The 21684-nt window shown below is 38.9% G+C and overlaps 6 protein-coding genes and 1 long non-coding RNA gene across 12 annotated transcripts in view; 5 read left to right on the top strand and 2 right to left on the bottom strand.

The window, feature by feature from the left end:
- The window catches only part of LOC104814228 (protein NUCLEAR FUSION DEFECTIVE 6, chloroplastic/mitochondrial), a 2806-nt gene extending 2252 nt beyond the window's left edge, over positions 1-554 (top strand). The window contains exon 3 of the mRNA XM_010542163.2: positions 363-554. Coding sequence (XP_010540465.1) covers positions 363-370 — 8 coding nt within the window. The 3' untranslated portion in view covers positions 371-554. The remainder of the gene's footprint in view (positions 1-362) is intronic.
- Positions 555-627: 73 nt separating this feature from the next.
- On the bottom strand, positions 628-2433 carry LOC104814227 (uncharacterized protein At4g28440-like). The gene is made up of 2 exons (XM_010542162.2): positions 1906-2433; positions 628-1167 (listed from the first exon to the last, which is right to left on the bottom strand). Exons 1-2 carry the CDS (start codon positions 2279-2281, stop codon positions 977-979), a joined length of 567 nt encoding a protein of 188 aa, XP_010540464.1. The 5' UTR covers positions 2282-2433; the 3' UTR covers positions 628-976.
- A 501-nt stretch (positions 2434-2934) lies between these two features.
- Positions 2935-7719, top strand: LOC104814226 (protein FRIGIDA-ESSENTIAL 1). 4 transcript variants are annotated; one of them, XM_010542159.1, is made up of 7 exons: positions 2935-3374; positions 3930-4560; positions 4722-4924; positions 5032-6263; positions 6350-6443; positions 6627-6712; positions 7392-7719. In XM_010542159.1, exons 1-5 carry the CDS (start codon positions 3029-3031, stop codon positions 6377-6379), a joined length of 2442 nt encoding a protein of 813 aa, XP_010540461.1. In that variant the 5' UTR covers positions 2935-3028; the 3' UTR covers positions 6380-6443; positions 6627-6712; positions 7392-7719. The 4 variants fall into 4 exon arrangements, with proteins under 4 accessions (XP_010540461.1, XP_010540462.1, XP_010540463.1 ...); XM_010542160.1 differs by lacking the exon at positions 7392-7719 and adding an exon at positions 6812-6911; XM_010542161.1 differs by lacking the exon at positions 7392-7719 and having other exon boundaries at positions 5032-6161; positions 6627-6911.
- A 584-nt stretch (positions 7720-8303) lies between these two features.
- LOC104814224 (dormancy-associated protein 1-like) lies at positions 8304-10189 on the top strand. Of its 2 annotated transcripts, XM_010542154.2 has the most exons (4): positions 8304-8516; positions 9168-9396; positions 9528-9621; positions 9806-10189. In XM_010542154.2, the coding sequence occupies exons 1-3, from the start codon at positions 8411-8413 to the stop codon at positions 9592-9594; spliced, it is 402 nt and encodes a 133-aa protein (XP_010540456.1). In that variant the 5' UTR covers positions 8304-8410; the 3' UTR covers positions 9595-9621; positions 9806-10189. The 2 variants fall into 2 exon arrangements, with proteins under 2 accessions (XP_010540456.1, XP_010540457.1); XM_010542155.2 differs by lacking the exon at positions 9528-9621 and having other exon boundaries at positions 8322-8516.
- Positions 10035-14479, bottom strand: LOC104814225 (putative E3 ubiquitin-protein ligase RING1a). Its single transcript, XM_010542157.2, has 10 exons — positions 14120-14479; positions 13934-13976; positions 12866-12924; positions 12238-12319; positions 11955-12075; positions 11822-11863; positions 11146-11673; positions 10963-11070; positions 10705-10878; positions 10035-10610 (listed from the first exon to the last, which is right to left on the bottom strand). Exons 1-10 carry the CDS (start codon positions 14256-14258, stop codon positions 10566-10568), a joined length of 1341 nt encoding a protein of 446 aa, XP_010540459.1. The 5' UTR covers positions 14259-14479; the 3' UTR covers positions 10035-10565.
- A 1174-nt stretch (positions 14480-15653) lies between these two features.
- Positions 15654-17343, top strand: LOC104814223. 2 transcript variants are annotated; one of them, XR_002024227.1, is made up of 3 exons: positions 15654-15779; positions 16669-16863; positions 16989-17343. It is a non-coding gene; the product is annotated as an uncharacterized LOC104814223 (long non-coding RNA). The 2 variants fall into 2 exon arrangements; XR_771867.1 differs by lacking the exon at positions 16989-17343 and adding an exon at positions 16955-16975.
- A 2566-nt stretch (positions 17344-19909) lies between these two features.
- On the top strand, positions 19910-21134 carry LOC104814222 (dof zinc finger protein DOF1.4-like). The gene is made up of 2 exons (XM_010542153.1): positions 19910-20009; positions 20196-21134. Exon 2 carries the CDS (start codon positions 20202-20204, stop codon positions 21099-21101), a length of 900 nt encoding a protein of 299 aa, XP_010540455.1. The 5' UTR covers positions 19910-20009; positions 20196-20201; the 3' UTR covers positions 21102-21134.
- The last annotated feature ends 550 nt before the right edge of the window (positions 21135-21684 follow it).

Below are 21684 nucleotides of genomic sequence, written 5' to 3'. Positions count from 1 at the left end.
TGTTTTGGGGGGGGGGGAGGGAGTGTGCTCATAACCTTATAAAGATTCTACTGTTCTCACATATGGTTGAGGTGGGATTTGTCATGCAGGAGCATCTACGTGAATTTCAGTGGTTACATATCTGATTCCATATGCATGATGAATCCCCTGCAATGCTCCTTTTTTTCATGGAAGTATGATGAATTTCTTGGACTTTAACCGTGCAGTATAATAAGCCATGGAGGCTTTTCTTTTCTTTTCTTTGAACTTGTTTCTAGGATGCCTTTTACTTTCACCATGTTGAGAGCATAACAGACGGAGAACATATCGAATTTTTGGATATCATACATCTTTCTTATATATTTCAATGTGAACATTTTCAGATTCCTAATGCAGTGGTTGCATCTCTCTCTGGATGGTTCGAGGGTTCTGGCAAAAGTTTCAGGTGACTGTTGGTTCAAGGCATTGAAGGCTTAGTGGTGGCTCTGTTACTTCTGAAAACCCATCAAGTGTTTCTATAGTTTTTATTAAGTAAAGTTACTTCAAATCTTCAAATAATATGGTAATTTTTTTTATCTATAATTTGGAAAGATAAACACTCTCTTCCACGACCAAACTGATTTCAGATTATAAATTTGCAATTGCAAGTGGCAAAACAGTAAGAGATACTTGGGAGGGATAGCAAGTCAACCTCGGCATCATCCATTAAACACTGTTCTATTAGACCATACAAAAAAGCAGCAACGAGGTGGCAAAAAAATAAAGACAGAAAATGACATCACAATGGAAGAACAAGACATCTGCCTAACGAGAGAGACCAAAACATCAAAATGACTTCAATCACCAATCGCCATTCATGTCACCGTGTCAAGGATGAAGCTTGAGGATAGTAACTTACTTCCTCTGTGTGGCCATGGCAGACGGAAAAAAGAAAAACAATCAGTGCTGAGCCCTCGGGAGTACCCTTTCACCCGAAGGAGAAAATGGAGGAAATGAATCATTCCTCGACCACGTTGACGAGCTCGTATTCCACGAGGGACAGGTTGTTGTCCTCTTTCACCGTGAAGTCTGCGGGTTCAGTTACCTCGATACGTCCCCATTTGTCAACAGCAAGCCTCATCGATCCTTTGAACATGTCGATCTTCGCATTCCTGATGTTTAAAGTTGTTCCTGGCGTCATCACATCCACTGAAAGCAGAAAGATTTTATCAGTCCAATATGAATCAACTTAATACTTATAATACATGAATAAATTGTTCTATATTGATCACCATTGATGACCAAAACCCAGAAATATAAAACCCTACTAGCAGAAACTAAAGAAGGAATCGAGCAAGAACAACTCCTCGTTCAACATTTTACTGCCACTTTTGAAGTTAAAGCAAATTCAAAAGCTAATCCAGCGGTGAAAAAACAAATTTACATCTCACGACCAAGGTTGAAAGGGAATTACCAAACAAAGAACAAAGATTTCTCAGCAAATGCAGTAAACTCAATGATTATTTCCATGTCTATCATCTGTCTGAGAAGATCTCTAACCATATATTAGCGAAGCAGGAAAAATTAGAGATACCGTTATGGCTTCAAAGAATTGAGGAACATATATTGGCCACGGCGCAATTCAAGTAAAAATGATATTTTTTTCAGGAATTATATATTAAAAACCATCGCAGTTAACTAAATAATTAAATGCTAATTAGCAATTTACAGTACTGTTACTTTAAACCTTGAGCAGATGGTTTTTAAGACACAGTTAGCTTTGTATCATTGTCCGAATATCAAGAAGCCCCTGAATCGGCTCTGACATTCGACAGATCGTCAACTCAAAACCACAAACATAAAATCTCAAGCTCCGAGGCCAAGGAATCCGATTAGCCAAAGCACGACTTATCCGGAAATTACAAAAAATGGGAAGAAATGGATCACCTTGATCGTTGCGAGCAGTGAAGACGATAGTACCGGTCTCATCTCCGATAAGGCACTCAGCAATCCGCGACTGTCGAAGCTGAGGAGCGGAGGCGGAGGCGGCGCCGTTTCCGGACCCACCCTTCTGAAGGACGGTCTTCAGATCAACCACCTTAATGGTCAAGTTGTGGCCGTCCGTGCCCGGTTTCAGCTGATTCACAGTGATGAACACCGGCTTCCTCTTCTCCGGCAAGCTCTGCGGCTGCTGCTCCCGCGGTTGATGCTGCCGCGCCGACGCATGAGCATGGTTCCTCCCTCCTCGCCGCGGCGGTGGAGGACCGTTTCTCGGGCGGGGTCTGCGCTGCTGGAAATTGTCGCCGGTGTCGTTCGACGCCATTGATGCCGGAGAGGGAAGAAAAAGAAGGAATCTCGAAGAATGCGGAGCTTTTTCCTGATGGATTCTTCGATTCGTCGAAGAAAACCCTAGAAGAGGAGATGGATGAGATTTCTGATTCTCAGTGGAAAGAAATGCTTATTTTTATTTCGACCTTTTATTTTTTTTTAGAAAATAATTAATAAAACTAATAACGAAGCTGTTCGTCGTTGGGTTTGAGGTCGCCACGTCAAAGGGACAGCATCCATCTTATCGAATAGGGCCAATCAAGTAATGGACCATTCACTTAATGGGCCTATTAAGCAATAAACTTATCAGCCCTTTCACTTGGTGGTTGTCTTATAATGGGCCATATGGACCAACCGTCTATTTCATAAATGGGCCTATCAAATAATAAAATTTTATTAATGGACCTTTCACTTGGTACTCGCCTATTAATGGGCCAGTCCAATGATTTCTGGGCTAACTATCGATTTCATTCATAATAAAACCTTAAAACGATATATATGGGCCCACCAAACCAAAAATAATATGATCATTTGGTGGGCCCATATTGTATTGAAAAAGCCCATTAATTAGGCCCTTTTCCCTTTGGGTCTACCCAAACGCTAATGGGGTCGGGCGAGTGAGAAAATACGACGTCGTATTAGGTTTGGTCGTAACGCCGCCCCAAATCGCGCGGCGATATCTTCCTTCTGCGTTCATGTCGACGGTGGGGTACGGACCTCTCCCTCCGTATCCGATTCCGCCATGGACGCTGAGGAAATCGATGTCGAAGAAGAAGAGATGGAAGTAGAGGAGGTGGAGGAGGAGGAGGAGGAAGAGGATCCCGAGGAAGAGGAATTGATTGAAGAGGTGGAAGAGGAAGTGATTGAAGAAGAGGAAGAGGATCCTGAGGAAGAGGAATTGATTGAAGAAGTGGAAGGGGAAGTGATTGAAGAAGTGGAAGAGGAAGAGGATCCCGAGGAAGAGGAAGAAGTGGTTGAGGTGGAAGAGGAAGAAGTGGTTGAGGTGGAAGAGGAGGGAGAAGAACAGGCGAATCAGGATGTAGAAGAATCTTGTAATTCACCGAGTAAACCTTCCGATTTGCAAGAAGGTTCGTGCTCTTTTTGCTATTGAAACGTGGTTTTACTGATTAGGTAGTCAATTTCTAGATTGATTGATCGAAACAGCTCATGAGCTTGATGATTTCCTGACAATCGTTTTGAGAATTGATGAATTGGGTTCTTCGATTTTTTGCTTGTAGCTGTGGCTTGGGCAGCTTTGCAATTAGGGTTTCACTGTTGGAATTAGTTAATTACAGGCACAGATTCAAAGTTCGCGTAGATGATGTTGGATTTTCGTGTGTCCCCATGTTTTTGTCTTAGTGGCATTGGGATTTTGTCACGGTTTCTAGCATTTGGTGATCAAACACTGAATGTTGACTGAGCTTGTTTATGGGTTTCACTCGAATATAGTACCCTGCTAAACCCGTACTATATATCAAAGTTCTACGAAATTTGTTATAAACGGTTGAACATCCTGTAAATTCAGTTCTACCTCGTTCGATGTTCCTTGCTAGAATGTCCTAATCTGACAGATGTTCAATGTTGTCGTGAAGAGGTGGCGAGGTCTGTTTCCCTTTTCACGAGTTTTCATTTTTGTAATGTAGATGTGGAAAGGGGCTCTGAGTCCAATAGGCTTGATGGACGCTTAGCCTCATGTTCGTCCAGGACAGAGGAATTCAAGTCATGTCCAGAGTTGAATTCTGATGTTCGAGTGTTGAAGTCAACCTCACCTTCAGATGAGCAATCAACAACCCTAAAGGATACATGTCTAAGCTTTGAAAACTCAGAGAAGGAACTGACTTTGACTGAAGATAAAGGAACCCAAGATGCATGGGAAGATGAGAAGGATTCTGAGTTGCCAACAGGAGATTCAAAAGTTAACAATCTAAGTCTGGAAAACAATGATAAGCCTAGACCGGATAATATTGAGTTGGTAAGTCTTGGGAACACAGGGATCAGTAACACTGCTGGAGGAAAGACTTGTGATTCCGTTCCAAGCAGCAGTGGCGTGGGTCAGAGACCCAATGGTGCTTGTAATTCTGGGAACAAGCGAAGCAATATCAAGTCCGAAGACGAAAATAGTGGCACCGTTTCCGGTAACCGTGCTGGAGATAAGGTCTCTGATTCTGTTCCAGGTGGTGCTGACATTTGTCAGAAAACCGATTTTGCTTGTAATTCTGGAAAGGGCCGAAGCAATATCATATTTGAAGATGAAAAGAGGGGAATAAAGTCAAGGTATAGCAATTTTGCCCTTTAATTTTTTCTCAGGCATACTATAAGGTTAGCATAGATTTTACACTATGCTGTTTAAAGATCTACTTTCTTTGTTTTCCTTGTTTTAAGCTTTTGTCTATTCTCTCTGATAGTTTTAGTTTTCTTCTTGCACCTGAAATAAGGCCAAGGAGCTTTTCCCCTGGAGGTGAAATTAAGGAACCGCAACAAAAACGTGCAGGAATTGTTTGTGATTTCTTTGCCAAAGGGTGGTGCATCAGAGGGAAGTCCTGTAGGTTTCTTCATGTAAAAGATAATTCAAATAACGCTAACCAACGACAGGCAAGCAATAATGTAGCTGGAAACAGTGAAATTCGGCCTGGTGAAGGTAAGTTAGTATAGTGATTTCTTTTTAGCTTTGTGGATAAGTACTTCTGTGGGTTGGATTTATGTTCATTGTTCAACCAATAATCTGTTTTCGTTATGTTTTTTCAGAAAGAATAACATCGGACAATAGAGTTAGTGGAAAATCTTGTGAGGCAAAACAGAATAGCGAGGCTAGTTTACATAGCAGAGAGAAAATATATGTGGTCAACTCCCAAGCCTCTCAAAGGTTTTTCTCTTCCAAAGAGGATATGGGGTTTATGTGGTCATCAAAGGACATGGGAAGAGAGAGACTGAAGCAAAATTTCGGAGCTGATGGCCTTGAGAACAGGTCTTTATTCTTTAATGGCGGGGATCCCTCCATACCTAGAAGCAGCTCTGTTCACGGGCATAGATCCTCGGTGTCTTCCAGCAGTAAACTTGATATCGTACCTTCTCAACCAGCATGGACAAGATCATTTCACACGAGTGTGTCTGCTTCTGGTGGGCAGGGGCAGTTTGATAGTGGGAATAAGTTTTATGGATCTGAATCACTTTCTCATCGAGATCCTGAAGGCAACGCTGCTAGCAAGAAAGCAAAAGTTACTTCAAATGATTGGGAACCTTCTGAACCTTTTCGACCATCTTTTGTCATTCCACCTTCAATACTTCCTCCATGCAGTACCATGTATGACCCCTTCCTCGATGGCATGGATGCACAAAATCTAGAAGACGATCTTCTTAATGATTCAGTGTCAAGCAAAGGGGAACACACTCAAAAAACATCCCATCATCACAAAGATGGTGATTCCGGAAGTGGGCCTCAAGCCGAAGACTGCAATGATGATAAAAGCAGTTCTTGCAGTCAAAATCAATACCAAGAAGCTGCACCAGAAAAGAATTCTGAAATACATGAAATGGAGATGATGGCTACTTCTGTGGTTGAGCAAAATGAGGTAAACCCCAAGAAGGGAAAATCTTCAGGGCCTGCACATAAAAAAGATGTGAAAAGAAGTAGGCCTGCTGGAGGTTATGACGCTTGGCGTAAAAGCAACATGTCTTCCAATATAAAGATTGCGAGAGCAGACAAGGCGACAGATGATGTAGATGGTGAAGTAAGGTCTGATGCTGGAATGAAAGTAATGAGAAATTTCCGGACAGCACTTATAGAAAACATCAAAGAACTGTTGAAACCGATATGGCGCGAAGGTCGGCTCAGTAAAGACGTGCATAATATGATAGTGAAAAAGGCCGTCGAGAAGGTAATTAGCACTGCTGTCCAGTTCCACCAGGTTCCAACTGATACCGAATCCATTGAGCAATATCTTTCTGTTTCCCAAACCAAAATTGTGAAGCTTGTGGAGGTAGAGTTCTCACCTAAAGGACTAAAGAAAGAAGAAGCTCTGTTTCTTGTTGCATTCATCTGACAATCCCTTCTTTCCACTCGCAGGGATACGTTGAGAAGTTCCGTAAATCCTAAGGCTTTCGGTCTCCAAGCAGACACCCCATTTGTTGTACATATCGATCGGGTGGTTCAATTGCAGGTTAATGAAAGTTTTTACATTATTAGACACATTATAGTTTCTTTATCTGCATCCATTAGCATCCTTTCAAACGACCCGGAAATCCTTTTAAAACTTTCCAACCTAGGCCTTTGGAGGTTGAGGGATTTGTCTTCCATGTAGTAAAAGTTGTTGAAACCATGGTGGTTTTTCTGCTTGAAACAGCTTTTGCCTGAACGATTCCGACACTGATCGAGTTTCCTAACTGTTCATCCATCGGGAAGAAGACTGGGAAAACGTATAATGTTGAGGTACATTCCTAGATCTTACCTTTCTTCTGCCTGTAGTTGTAAACATCCATGGAAAATATGTTTTTTTTAGACAACTATTTATTCTGTTTTGGGTTTCAGTGTTTTTCCCAACACCTCTCTTCAGCATCTCCCTATTGGGTCCAGGTGTTGTGTTGTTTGACTTGGTGACTTTTAACATTTTTGGGGCGACTTTTATTTAGTTTCTTGTACTAGAAGAAAACACAAAATGGTAAAATTTAGGGATGCGTAGTAAATTTATCTAATTGTAGAATAAAAATAAAAAGTTTTTGTCATAAAAAAGGGATTCTAGTGTTCAGGGGTGGTTAAATTATCCGCCATTCGAACTTGATTTGAGTTTATTCCAAATATTCTGGGTCGGGTTTGGTTAGTTAAAATAGAAAAATTGGATAGTTTTTGTCAAAACTTGAATATGTGGATATCCGGTATTATACAGATTTTATAATTATGTTTAGTTTTTTTATAGATATTTACAAAATTAGTATTTAATTGTCTGTCATTATCATTAAATCTATATTTTTTTTATTGGGATATTTAGAATATCTAAATATTAAGTGTTAAAAAGTTTAGATTTTAATTCGAATAAGAAAATTCTAAAAACTTCTACGTAATTATACGAATATTAAACTCCATGTAAGGCTGACCTCTTGAGTCTTGACAGCTGGTTATCCAAAGTTCGTGAGAGACAGGCATCACGTGATTGGAACATTGTTCACGTGTCACTGTCTTAGGCCATCTTTCGTTGTGGGCCCTCATAATGGGTTGTCGTTTAGTACAATGATGACACCCCATCTCCTTCTCTCTTATCCCATTTTGACTTTTCAAGGTTTCAGTAAAGGGTGATTATGTAATTTCCACTTATGAAATGATATGATTAATATCAATTCCCAACTGTGTATTATATCGTAAAAATTAAACAAAGATAATCTGAAATTCGGACAAAAATTATTGTAGAATTCGTATGACCAATTACTTGAGTTCCATATTTATTAGACTGCCTATTTAACAATGGAAATTATGGTGTCCCATAACAATGGCAATTATTTCTGACCCGTAAACTATGATATATAACCTAATATTCGTTAATATTTACACAATAATGTACACATTCGTATTTTTTATCATAATAATTTTTTATGATATATTTTCTTTTCTGGATATTAAAACTTAGGATACCTTTTCAAAAGGGTCCCACATAGTGACTCTCCATCCTTATCCATATCTCCCTTGACTCTTTCCACACCTCGCGCTTTGCTATCTCCACACTCCTCAAACTCACTCTTCTTCTATTCCAATATAAAAATATCTTTAACATCATATAGTATAATGTCGTTATCCATCATCAGACGTATACCAAAAAAAAAAAAAGATTCCAAATATTTAGCCTTTAAGATCGTATCGTGCACATCATACACATTCTTACAGTCAAAATAATCCAACGGTGGACGACGGTGCATTTTTCTCTGGTTATTTGTCAAAAGAACCATTTAACGTCAGTGGGGAGGTAGTGAAAACAAAAAATATAAAACTAAGACAAGGAAGATAAGATATTTTGGAGGGTCTATAAATGACAAGGAATCACCTCTAAGTGCTTCACACTTCACATACCATTTCCAAATCTCTGCATAATAAAACCATCCACTTGGAGAGAGAGAGAGAGAGAGAGAGAGAGAGAGAGAGATGGTTCTGTTGGAGAAGCTGTGGGATGATGTAGTCGCCGGTCCTCAGCCGGATCGCGGCCTCGGCCGCCTCCGCAAGATCACCACTCAACCCATTAACATCAAAGGTACATATATATGCATACATAAATATTATTCCATATATATACATATGCACGTATATATGCATATGCATATATACACAAAAGAGGTTCTGGTGGGTGTATATTTATTTACACGTATATAGATCCATGAGGGTTTAAGAAACGTAAGACTGTCTGCAAGACAAGATCAGACCCCATTTGATGTCGGAAAGTAGAGTTTTTTGTTGCAAATACGTAGATATCGGACATCTATACGGACCAGAAGGACAAATAAAGTACAAGTACACGTATACGTATCTACATCTGTATACTTATTGCAAGACTCTCCAGTCTGAGAAAAGAAGCATATAACCAAACAATACCCAGTTCGGAGAACCAATAAATCTGGTCGCCAAATCCATATGAACACAACTTTGATATCGTTCGACAAGATCTAACGTCGCACGATCGAGTTTCATATAAAAAAAATTGGCTTCTCTTAATCAAACGAGTCCATTAAAACGAAACCCCAAAAAGAAACTCGTTCATGTCAACATATACATGCATGCACATACATACATGTATGCATATATATATGTATATATAATATATGCATAAACATGTATACAACTTTTGCAGTGTATGTGTACACATATATATTAATATGAATAGTGATTGTGTTTCTGTTGTTTGAAGATGTAGGAGAAGGGAGCAGCAGCAGCAAGATGCAGAGGTCGATGACGATGCCGTCGGCGGCGGGGAGTCCGGTAACGCCGACAACGCCGACAACGCCGGCCGGTTCGGTCAGGAAGGAGAACGTGTGGAGGAGCGTGTTTCATCCGGGCAGCAACCTCAATACGAAGGGCCTCGGTGCCAACCTCTTCGACAAGCCCTCTCACCCCAACTCCCCCACCGTCTACGACTGGTAATCTATTCTACCAATCCCTAATCAAATTCATCTCGCTTTCCGGTTATGCATCAAACCGGGTTAAACCGGTTCGGTTTTTTAGCTTACTTTTTCTTTTGTGGGTTTTATTTATTTATCTGTTTGTGTAGCGACAAAAGAGAGGCTGAGAGGAAGGAAAACGTGGCACTTTGTTTAGTAGGCGTTTGGATTAAATAATAAGAAAGAGATCCATTTTCGTTAATGGTATAATGATTAATCACTAAACCCCACATATCCCGTTTTCATTTTTTTTTAATGACAGCCGCTAGTTTTCTCTAACTGTTAAATTCCATTACCACATATCGGACGGTCTAAATTAGATCTTGATGGTTACAATAATTAATTAAAATAATAATATTCGTGTCGCGTTTGCGTTTTGCGTTTGCAGGCTCTACAGTGGCGAATCAAGGAGCCAGCACCGCTGAACGAGGAGTCAGGCAACGATAGAGTGACATGCGGGTGATGGAAAAACGATGCCACGTGTCTTTGTTATCCGTTTTCTTTTGTACTGGGAGGAGAAGGGGAAATGGTAAAGTACGGGGCTGTTTTGTCAGGGGAAAAAGTTTTGGGGGGTTTGTATGTAAATATCGTCTTTTCATCCTCCAGGTGGTTTGTGCTTTTTTTTGGCTTGCCTTTTGTTAAAAGCGGTTATGACCGTTGGATCTCGCCCTAATCTCTGGTTTTTGACGGTGTTGATGCATGCAGATGTTGCTTGTAACCTTTTTTTTGTTAAATAAATAAAATATGATGTGACAAAAAAAACTTTTTTTTAGTTTATTATTGCATGGAGACAAATCTTGATGCCACAAAAACCAAAACCCGATATTGGCGTAGCTTGTCCGGAAGTTCACTCTTGTCGGAATTTTTTCTTTATTTGTCTCAGAAAAAAAATATATAACTACTACAATTAACTGCATGGATAATTTGTGTATTACTATACGTGCATGTGTATAAATCAATCAACTTTGCTAATGAATAAAAGGAAAATATTCAATAACATTTCATGCTTTTGGCAAATCCCCCAAAAAAAAATAGTTTATTCTTTTGCATGGTTTATATGTATATAGCAAAGTCTCTGTATTGTTTTATTTTTCTTTGCATGTTCTGAGTTTCTGACACATCCCACTTTGGCTCTTCTCTCGTTGTCATCATGTCTCGTTATCGTACGAACCCTTCTTCTGGTAAGCAAGAACCTGATGACACAAGCAATGACGATGATGATGATGATGATACAATCTGGTGGCAATCATCCATTCAATAGAAGGTTCTGGAAGAAACAAAACTCACCACATAGCCACGGTTGTAGCCGTACATCTTAAGCCCGCCAAGATTCTCTTCCTTGTTCAAAATCCTCAGTTCATCTTTGCTCGGGTCAACCGCCATGGATTTGGAGCTAAGCTCCTTCGCCGCCACGTATATCTCAATCTCATTGGCTTGAGCTGCGTTCTGAAGGGCAATGTACTGCATATATGATACCAGACATGTGAGGTTCTGCAACTCAAGAACTCGTAAAACTGTAAGATTAGGACATCAATGGCACTTAACCCTGCATAAGGACTTCGCTGTTAAACTCTGTCTGCAACTGAGGTAAGGCTTCTGCAAATTGGGTATCTTCTTTTCGTCCATTGACACAAGCATGATGTGTACATTCATCTGAAAATGTGAACTGGGTCATGATTCTAGTTCTTCAATGTCATAATCAAGATGGCCATTTCATCAAATGTTTACCTCGTTTTCTTGGTTATTCAGGCTCTGAAGATGATCCACCACCTTAGGTACTCGGTTGTTATGTCCATTTCTGGCGTTTCCATTTCCTCCACTCCCATTTCCATGACGAGGGTGACTTCTTGCTCCACCTTTGCCCCACGCCAGTCCCTCAGAAGATCCCAAAAGCTTCCTGACTCTTCCCTTTGATTCTTTAACTCTTTCTGAGCTGTTTCCCTCGCTGCTTCTGTCCGAACTGTTACTTCCAGAAGGTTGGGAAGAGCAAACTCGTCTAGCCCTCTTGCTTCTTCTTCTGGGTCTGACATCCTTAGAACGGTCGTCACCAGACGAGGAATCTCTTTCTCCGTTGTCATCATCATCGTCATTGCTTGTGTCATCTCTCTGAAGATTTCTCCTACCTCTCACCGAATTAACTCGAAGGTTATGACGGGATTTCCTAAGTGATTCTGTCACCGCTGTCTTCTTGGATGATCGTTTCTTGACAATGGCTTCAGATTGTCGCTTCACTGCCTTAGCAATAGTGGCTTGGATCTGTTTGAAATATAACCCATCTCTCAGTACTAAGTGAAACAGAGGAATACAATGCAGAACCATGGCAGAGAAAGCATGTAAAAATATGAAAGTGAAACTTCGATGAGCTCAAAGCATGTAATATTACTGTTCAACCGCCATAGCTTACCTCCTTACTACGAGCCTTGTCAACCTCACTGAAAGCTAACTCCTGTGGCAATACAACAACGAGTTTTTTTTTTTTGCTTTGTAATAGAAAATCTTAGCCATTAAAATGGACCGACCAACCAGCAGTTACTTACCTCTTCCTCGTACTTGTTAATATCCGGATACAGGTAAGCAATGAGTGCATCGAAATTTTTATCGTCTCTCAATGATCGACGACTAGCACAGTGCGTTCGGCAAGCAGGGCATTCGTTGTTTCTTCATGGATATATTCATTCAACATGAAACAGAAACCGAGATATTTGATGCAAGTTAGTACTAAAATTTTCGAAATAATGAACGAACCGAGAAAGATGTACCACCATTGAAGAATAAAATCCAATTCTCTGATGATATTTGTTGTATGATGACTAAACATACCCGAGGCGCATGGATTTGTCAATGCACTCCCTGCAGAAGCGGTGAAGGCATTCCATCACAGTACGAGTCTTACGAATGATGCCTGGGAAAGGAAAGTGTAGAGATGAACACATCAAAACTTTGGCAATGAAAACACCATTGTTGATAATCTAAGCCGCGAAAAAAAAAGGTTTAAACAACATTTTCTATCTACTCTGTTTTTTTTTTCACTTGACATAAAGAAAGCGTAAACGTTTATATTTACAGAGAGGCATGAGAAATGAATCAGCCTCCCATCAGAACAATGTCATTATAAGGAGAAACATAGTTTATCAGGCTCTCGTCAGTATAAACATTTAACCCTAGATTTATTAGTGTGGGGACTCTTGTTACACAAAACTAGAATCCGGGGCAAAAAATCGACCACCCTACAGGTGGCAATACCCTAAATCTTTCTTGTATGTTCATGTTGTTGTATATAAAGTATATGGACTCACATATAGATGGCTTTAACCAACAATTCAGCACCAGGAATCTAAATTTACTTCGTTTAGACATGCATATCTCCAAATAGAAACATGGTGTGCGAAAGAAGAACAGACAACTCTTACATGCTGTACTGAACTGAGAAATAATATCCATGACATACCTAGACAGATCGGACACTGCACGTCCTTGTGAATTTCGGACAAGTTTACCATGACAAATCTGCAAGCAGAACCAAAAAAAAAAGTGGAATCGGTTTTTTTAAAGAAAAGGAAGCAATGAACTGCACATACACGCAATTTCTTAACTTTTCCCTCCTCGAGATGTTTGTGCAGCAATTTAGCCCATGAGAAAATGCACAAATGCCAAAGAGGTATAAAGTTCAAAAGAGTTGCTAATAAGTTACAAAAACCAAGAAAAAGGTGTAAGAGTTTAATATCAGGCATGGAAGTAACATATGGCCAGATCAATGAAGCAGCAGCAAATTTAGCACATGGCCGAGGTATACCAAAGCAAATGCCAACACTCATGACCGAGGTTTTCCTCTTCACTTCCTCTCTATTGGTGAAATTATGAGTGGATAAGAATCATTTGGAACAAATCAATTAGCAGGTTTAGTCAACTACAAGTAAAGCAACCTTACAACCATCATCCAAACAAAAACATAAACACATCCCAAGAGACACCCAACAAAGATGACCCACGAGCAGTGATGAAGAAGCATGAGTTGCTGATTATTTTCAAAACATGGCTAGGACAATGTCACCAGAGCACTAGCGTAAACCCATAATCAAAACACAGTCTCTGACTCAATCAAACAATCAAAGGGCATTCGCCAAAACACACATCACATTATCATACCAAATGGTTTCTTGCCAAACCCAGTCGGACCCAACAAACAAGAAGAAGCCATCCTAAGACCTGGGAACACGATCGAATGATTGATAGAATAAAACTGGATTCGAGCCACCAACTTCTAATCAAATACACGTAGAACGTGCAAAGACTACCACATTTACCCTGATCGCAACTCTGCCATTGTTTCCTACACATAATAGCAGCTTCATACAGCATGTAGTAAAACGATAAACGAAACAATCACTAGCATGCCGCAAATTGCATGCAGATCCAAAAACTACCGACGAAATATCGCGAGAAACACGAAAATGCAGGAGAAAACAACGATGAAATCGAGAAAAGATCAAAGGAGGAGGACAACAAGCAGGCGTACTCTTTATTCTTCCCCTCGCTTGAAAAGGAGCTCCGATCAGATCCTACGAAAAACCCAAGAGACAGAAATCCAAGAACAAACAAGAATTAGATGCGAGCTCCTCGATAACGAATACTTAAACCCATAAAGAAAAATTTACATGGGTTGTTCATAAACGCATATTTCCCCCCGTTACGGAACACGTACCTTCAGCTTCAGCATCGTCATGATCGTCACGATCTTCTTCCTCCGGCTTGTCCTCATGATTTTCACCGTCTTCGAGCCGACGAGGACGGTCTTCAACTCCGTCGGCATCGCGGAGGCGTTTGCGCTGGTGGGTCGGCATTGCTTCTATCGTTTTCGGCGGTTCTTCGAGGAGAAGAGAAGATCGGAGACTGAACCAGACAGGATAAGGGGAAAAAGGGTTTGATGGGTTCGTCTACAATGGCGGACAAAGATTGGTGAACGAATACTAAGGCTCCCCGCTTGATCTTTCTACACTCTCTGGGTTTGTTTGCGAGAGTGAGAGAGGGAGAGAAGGAGGGGGGCAGGAGTCGACCTTGGAGGTTCGTGGTCTTCACCGAATGAGTTTTACCTTTATTATTTCCTTTATATAAGCCCTTCTTTTTTTTTCCGCAGTAGAAACACGCAATTTTATAATAAAATATCATTAATATTAATATTTACATTACAATTATCTTTATTTTTTAATAATAGATTATTAGGATGCATCTACGGTTAGAATCAAATTATGGTTTGTGAGTTTACAGGTTTGCAAAATATTATGTTTTGTTTTATATAAAATATAGCTCATTATTACATAAAAAAAATTTAACTCATTATATTATATATATATATATATATATATATATTGATAACATGATTATTTTTAAATTTAAATACTATCTATTAACCCTAGTTTTTCATCAGAAATAATAACTATTAACTTTTAGAATAATTTCCTAAAAATCTACATAGTTAAAAGTATGTTTCCATTTCATATCGATACAATGAATAATATATATTCTATGCGGTTTATATTATGATATAGTTTTCTATCGGAATTTCTAAAATACAACTTAAAGGGAATAATATAACACACCATTGTTTTCATTGGAGATATGAACCGACTGTTTTCAAAATATATATATTTTTTTTGGTAAATTGTTTCCAAAATATATATTATATGGGAAAGAAAAAAGATATAGTCAAAATTCTTTTTCACTTTTATTTCGTTAGTACGATATATTTCTTTCACATGAAATATTGTTTCCATTAGGATGATGATAATATAGTTTAGAGACAAAAAAATATATGTATATACACGTATGTCTTTTATTTTTGTATTTCGATAATCATGATGACATTCCAAATGCAACATCAATGATTGTTCTAAACAAAACGATATACAATTAATATTTTAAATAATTGTTACGATATATTTGTTTAGATAATACATTTTATGACAAACTGTTTAAACCTTAATTGTTAATAAAATGCGCACATATATGCAATTGTTTTCTATATTGTATTTCTTTTCATTTTATCTTTGTTTTACCTCTATTACGCGATGTCATATATCCCTTTTAAAAACTATCTTGGTGATTTGGTATGATGGGAATGAATTAATCGGTTCAATTTCGCACCGGTTTATTAAATTGTATCCAAACCGGGAATACTCGGGATTTTAAACCAGGGCAAAATTTTATTCCATTTGAAATACTATGGCGGCAGTGGAACTTCTGTCTAATCTACCTCTCTCTGTGAGAGAGAGAGAGAGGGAGAGAGAGGATGGCGGGGGATGTCGTGGGAAAGATCGGTGGTCTTCGCCACCGTCGCCGTCGATCACTCTTTCGACACCGTCAAGGTGCTACAAATCCTCTTCTACTTCAAACCCCATGATTTCAATTCTTAGATTCGTTTTCAGTGTAATCCCCAACTGGGTCATCTTCATTTCCTGTTTGGATTCGGTGGTGTATGCTTCAGGCACAGTTCCATGATCACAGATATGTTCATTTTGTTCGATACCCATTTGCTGATTTCGTCCGAATGAGATTGTATTGTTTCACCGAGGTGTGTTCCAGAATTTACAAATTCGTTTCCTAGTTGTTGAGAGAATTTTCGCTGCTCCACCTGAATTGGGTAATCGTTGAATGATCTTTAAGGAATAGAAATGAAATCAGACCAGTATCTGATAATGGCAATGGAGGGTTAATCTCATGATGTTTGGACTTTACCTACTCCAGAAACACAGTACATTTGTGAATGGGACATTGGTTTTCAGTATCTGTGCCCTTGGATTTTCAGTATATGTTCTGTTTGGTTTGACCATGTTTTAGATTAAAAAGATAATCATGATTGTTGAATGAATTCACGAACTTATCTCGTGTTTTTGTCGACAAGCAAGCACCTTGAATTGGAACATTGTTTGTGAATTTAGCATTACAATATAAAGCATCACAAATGTGGATAACAAATGTTCCTTCATAACTTTTAGCTTTTTCTCCCCATTCTATGATGGAACCATTAGTATCTTTGGCACTTGTTTGTGTCTCATAAGCTCTTACACCCTTGAAAAATGATGATTCTTTCTGACTTTTTTCAATATGCTTGACACTGCCCGGGCTACGACTGATTATACCACTCTTGTATAATCTAAGGCTCTATCGGCGAATTTTCCTGTACTTAAGGAATCCGGGATCCTTGAACTATACAAAAAGGTGAATGACATATTGGGTTGATATGATATCTTGCAGGTAACAGGTGTTTTTCTGTGTTGGTGGTTCAGCGTCATTCTTGAGAGAAATGTTTTACAAATGCTTCCTTTCATATCGTCTATCGCTATGCACAATATCAAATCCACTCAAAGTTGGAGAGTTCTTGGTTAAAAAGACAGCAAACTTGGTTGACAGACATGGGAATAGGCTGGCGGTGGTCTCGGTGGGATAGCTGTAAGAATCCTCTCTAAGCATTGTGTTCATCATCAGGAAACTGTTTCTCTCCACAAAAGTGTTCAACTTCCTCGCATGTTGATTATTGCAGGACATATGTTTGTTCCTGGTCCTGCTGACATTAGTCCAAGAACTGCTCTGTCCAAGCCCTGACCCGACGTCTAAGTCCCCGGCCCTAAAACATTCGCATCCATGCATTTCCGTCGCTTTACTCCATTTTCCGTGTCACGGGTCTTGCAGATTTCCATTCATTGCAGGCAATGTGAAGCAGTCCTACTTCACACACACACACACACATATATATATTGTTTGATCTCACCTTGTTAGCTGAAATGTATATCATAATCTCAATGATTGTCTGTATTAAAAAGAATATATATATATAAACTGAATTTGAAGGGACAGGGGCTTTGCGCCGTTTCACCGGTTGCATAAAATAAATCCCTTCCCCAAAATGCACGTAAGCAATATTTAAACTCTTATTTTGTAACATAATGTAAAGAAGGTCAGGCTTTATTGAGGGGGGGGGGAAGAGCTTTGATATTCGCCTATTATAAAACAAAGAAAAGGCTATTTCTTGTCCGGATTCAATAATTGGATTTAAGTTTTAATTAAAAATATTTGTTTTATAAAATTGGATATTTTTTGTCATTCAAATTCATTTTGTTTAGTTTTAGAAAAGTCATTATCCAATAAGATTTTATTCCAAATTCACCGAGTTTTTCGGCTTTGTATATCTATGACCGAAAACCAAAATCATACCCCAAGTGAAATTTTCATCAAAATAAATATGGATACAATCTCATGGTTTTGGGTATGAAATAATAATGGGCCTTAAACCCCAAAAAAGGAAATGGGCTTTCGAAATAATCTTATCTAATTTAATGCAAAAGACCCAAAACAAAGAATGGGTTCAATGAACGTTGTTACATCGTAAACAAGAAAGCCGTTAAAAGCCAATGTTTCAAGAACGGTCCATTGATATTCATGAACATATTACATGTATATATATATATGTATACACACACACACGTGTTTTCAGACAGCATCCATACACTTGTCTTGAGAAAAAGAATTTGTAAATTCATGAAAAATATAATCACGTATAACAAGACGGTATGATGTCCCAACATCATTTCTTTAATACTACCATTAGGGGTGGACACGGGTCGGGTACCCTGAATTTTTGGGGTATCCGGGCTTCGTCTTCGTCTTCGCGGGTTTTGAGAAAACGCTATCTCGTTTTCGCTTTTGTCAACTCGGGGTACCCGTCGCTGAATTCGATTACCCGAGGATATCTGAACTCGTCCAATTCGTTAGAAAATGTTAGACTTTTGTTGACTTTAAGAGTATTTTAGTAATTTAATATAAAAATATTTTAAATAATTATTGTAAATATATCAAAACATCAGGGATATAATTGTCATTTTATTCGTATCCGGGTACGCCATTCAAACAAAACCCGGACTCGAATCCGCAATCCAGATTTTTGGCTTCATCAAACCCGTTTTATATAAAGGGTACCCGTGAGACCGGATACCCGAAAACCCGCAGATTTCAAATACCCGCGCCCATCCCTAACTACCATTTTAAAATACACACTTTTTCATGTATTTTTTTTCCCTCCCAAGATTTATGGAACAGATACCGGACTTAACCGCCTCTTGAAACAAATGTACTCCCAAACCTTGATATGGAATGCGGTGCGTTGAAATCGAAACCAACTATATACCGATCAAACTATTTTTGGAACACAATGTCGGAGAAAACGACAAAATTGGACAACGTTCAACCAGTTTTACAAGGAAGGGAATGTTAGGGGAAAAGAGAAGGTCCCTCGGAATACTGCAAAATCCTTTTGTTTCCCCATACTAATGCCATTGCTTTTTCTACCCCCTCACAACTATCTATACAATATATATACACACACACACATATATATATATACCCTAAACCCTAAACCCTCACAACTATCTATACAATACACACACACACATATATGTGTTTGTGTGTGTGTGTGTGTGAATCAATAAGGTGTACATACACATATTTAAGACAAGAGATAATGCAGAGAATAGGAAGGAGAGAATAAAGCAAAGATGGTCCATCGCATGATGCACTTTGTGCTCTCTTTTGTCCCTTTCCTCTTGGAATTTTCAAAATCTCTCTTTTGCATTCCTCTCCCCCAATCCATCCGTTTTCTTTTTCAGTAATTTGAAAGCTCATTAATTTGACATTATATTTTATTTTATTATACTCATCGAATTTAATCTATATGGATTTGAAAGGTCCACGTGTTAATAGCTTAACCTAGCTTTTTCTTAATTTTTTTTTATCCATGTACTATCACTATCGTTACTGCAGTTAACATCTTATGTATATATGAACATTCATTAGCGTATATAAAAAAATTTGTATAAAACCTTAAAAAGATGCAACTAGCTAGTCTATTACGATTGGGCCTATATATATATATAATACAATAGCAGAATGCATATTAATTGCATGTGTTTGCTTTATACGCGTATAATATATAGTTTGATATGCGAATAAAGTAACAACAGGAAGTGGGGTTCATCATCGGTAGTTGTGGTTTAGGGAATTCGCTCCAATTTCATATTATGCAAAAGAATGTCACGTTTTTTTTTGTGACGAATGATGTTCCTCGAACCTCTCAAACATTCATCTGTTACATATTCTCTCTCCATAACGCAGCAAACTACATTAAAAATCATCATTCCGAATTAAATAAAATGAAAGAAATTAATACCCACTATTGAATCTTTGCACTTCTGCCTACCAAATCTCAGCTAGATACAGAATTATACAATTAGAGAAACCCTAGTGATATAGTATATAGACGCCATTCAATACTACTAATATATATATATATGTGTGTGTATGTGTATATCTGTTGCCTAAAATAAACACGTGTCAAGAATCTTTTCCTTCATCACTCTTTCAGACAGTAATTATAACTTGGTGAAGCCCCCAACTGCTCTCTGTCTGTACATTTGCTGGTTTCAAAAGATTCTCTTTGGTGGGAACCAAAGAATACCAGAAAAGAAAAACACAAAGAGGAGAACAAAGAAAGCAAATTACGAGCTACGTATAGAAGATATCAGAGAGTGATATGCTTGGCAATTGTATGAAGATTCTCTCTCTCTCTCGATCGATCGATTATTTGAAGAGTAAAACACGACCCATGTTTTTGTTGCTTAGTGTTTGGAACCGCATAAACCGTGTCTTCTCTTAGTCACTGTCACTTTCATCTCTCGCCCAAACGACACCAATTAAAACTCTCCATATCTCTCTCTCTTCTTTTTCATCAGCTAAGTATGCAGAGCAACAGCAACGACAACAATAACAGCAACATGATGGTCGCTCCGTCGCTACCATCAGCCGGGTATTTAGGAGGAATGACCAAAGCCTCGCAACCGCAACCGCAGTCGCAGCTGCCGTTGAAATGTCCGCGTTGCGACTCGTCGAACACAAAGTTCTGCTACTACAACAACTACAGCCTCTCACAGCCTCGGCACTTCTGCAAGGCTTGCAAGAGGTATTGGACAAGAGGAGGCACTCTTCGAAACGTCCCTGTCGGCGGCGGCTGTCGGAAGAACAAGCGCGTTAAGAGAAGAATTGATGTTTCTTCTGCTTCCACCACTTCTAATTCTTCCTCTCGGATGAATCATTTTGGTTACGTCCATCCTTTGCTCTGTGGGTTATCAGATGTGACTGGTGCAGGTAATAATCTTCCAATGGCTTCGAGCAATTCAAAGGGTTTCGAGAGTGGTTTTAGGTTTAATGGCCTTGGTGATCTTGGATTAGGGTTTCCAAATATAGGTGACCATATGATCAACCTGGATTCTGCAACTAAAAAGCCCTTTTTTTCGGGTTTATTCGGGTCTTTGTCTTCTTCGTCTACGTCTTCCATGGCTGCTCTATTGGCTTATTCAACTTCTCACCCACAGAAGTTCATCAACGGAGGTCATCACATCCCAAGGAACAGCGAGATATTAGGACGAAACAATCTGCAAACCCTAGCTTCACCCCAAGATTTCCATGTCAATGAAGCTGAAATAGTGATGAACAAAGAAGGGAAGCCTGATCATCAGATTCAGAGCTCTGGGTATATTGGGTTGTCATATGCAGATCCCTCAAGCTTCAATACAAATGCTGTCGGAGCCTGGCTTGATCCGACAACTAATGTTGTCTACTCTCTCACTTCTTTGATCTAATCCAATAAACACAAAACCGCCTAAAGTTCTCTCTCTCCTCCTCTTTATTTTTCCCCCTCTCTTAGATGTTATCTAGCTAGGTTTATCTTCATCTCAAGAAACCACGGTATAAAGATGAGATGAGAGAAGAAGGTTGGATCAGAGAGATATATATAAATCTTGGAGCAAGAACGTCATTTCAACCACTCCAAAAACCTTGGTGTGGCACAAGGTTGAGAGCTGTTCTTGGGACTACGAAGCTTGTATTATCCTCCGATCCTATTCATCTCGTCATCTACATCTTGTATTCGTTCATCAAGAAAAATCAGAGAAAAATGCCATTGATTGGATCCATGGGATCATTTACTTGCAAGTTTTTAATCCAAGGTAATTTATATGTCTCTCTCTCTCTCTCTATATATATATATATGGTCCGGACATTGCAATTTTTTTTGTTTCAATCTATGTATTGGTTTCCGCATTGGAGGTAAAGGGGTATGTTTTTAGTTTCTCATAGAAGATAACTCATAATTTTCTAAATTTTTCTTTTTTTTTTCATTTTGGATTAGGTGTGTGTTTTCATTGGGATTTGGGGGGGGGGGGG

Source organism: Tarenaya hassleriana, unplaced genomic scaffold (assembly GCF_000463585.1).
Source record: "Tarenaya hassleriana unplaced genomic scaffold, ASM46358v1 Cleome21, whole genome shotgun sequence".
Taxonomy (NCBI): domain Eukaryota; kingdom Viridiplantae; phylum Streptophyta; class Magnoliopsida; order Brassicales; family Cleomaceae; genus Tarenaya; species Tarenaya hassleriana.
Note: the sequence above shows the minus strand (reverse complement) of the source record. Positions and strands in the feature narration are given on the sequence as shown.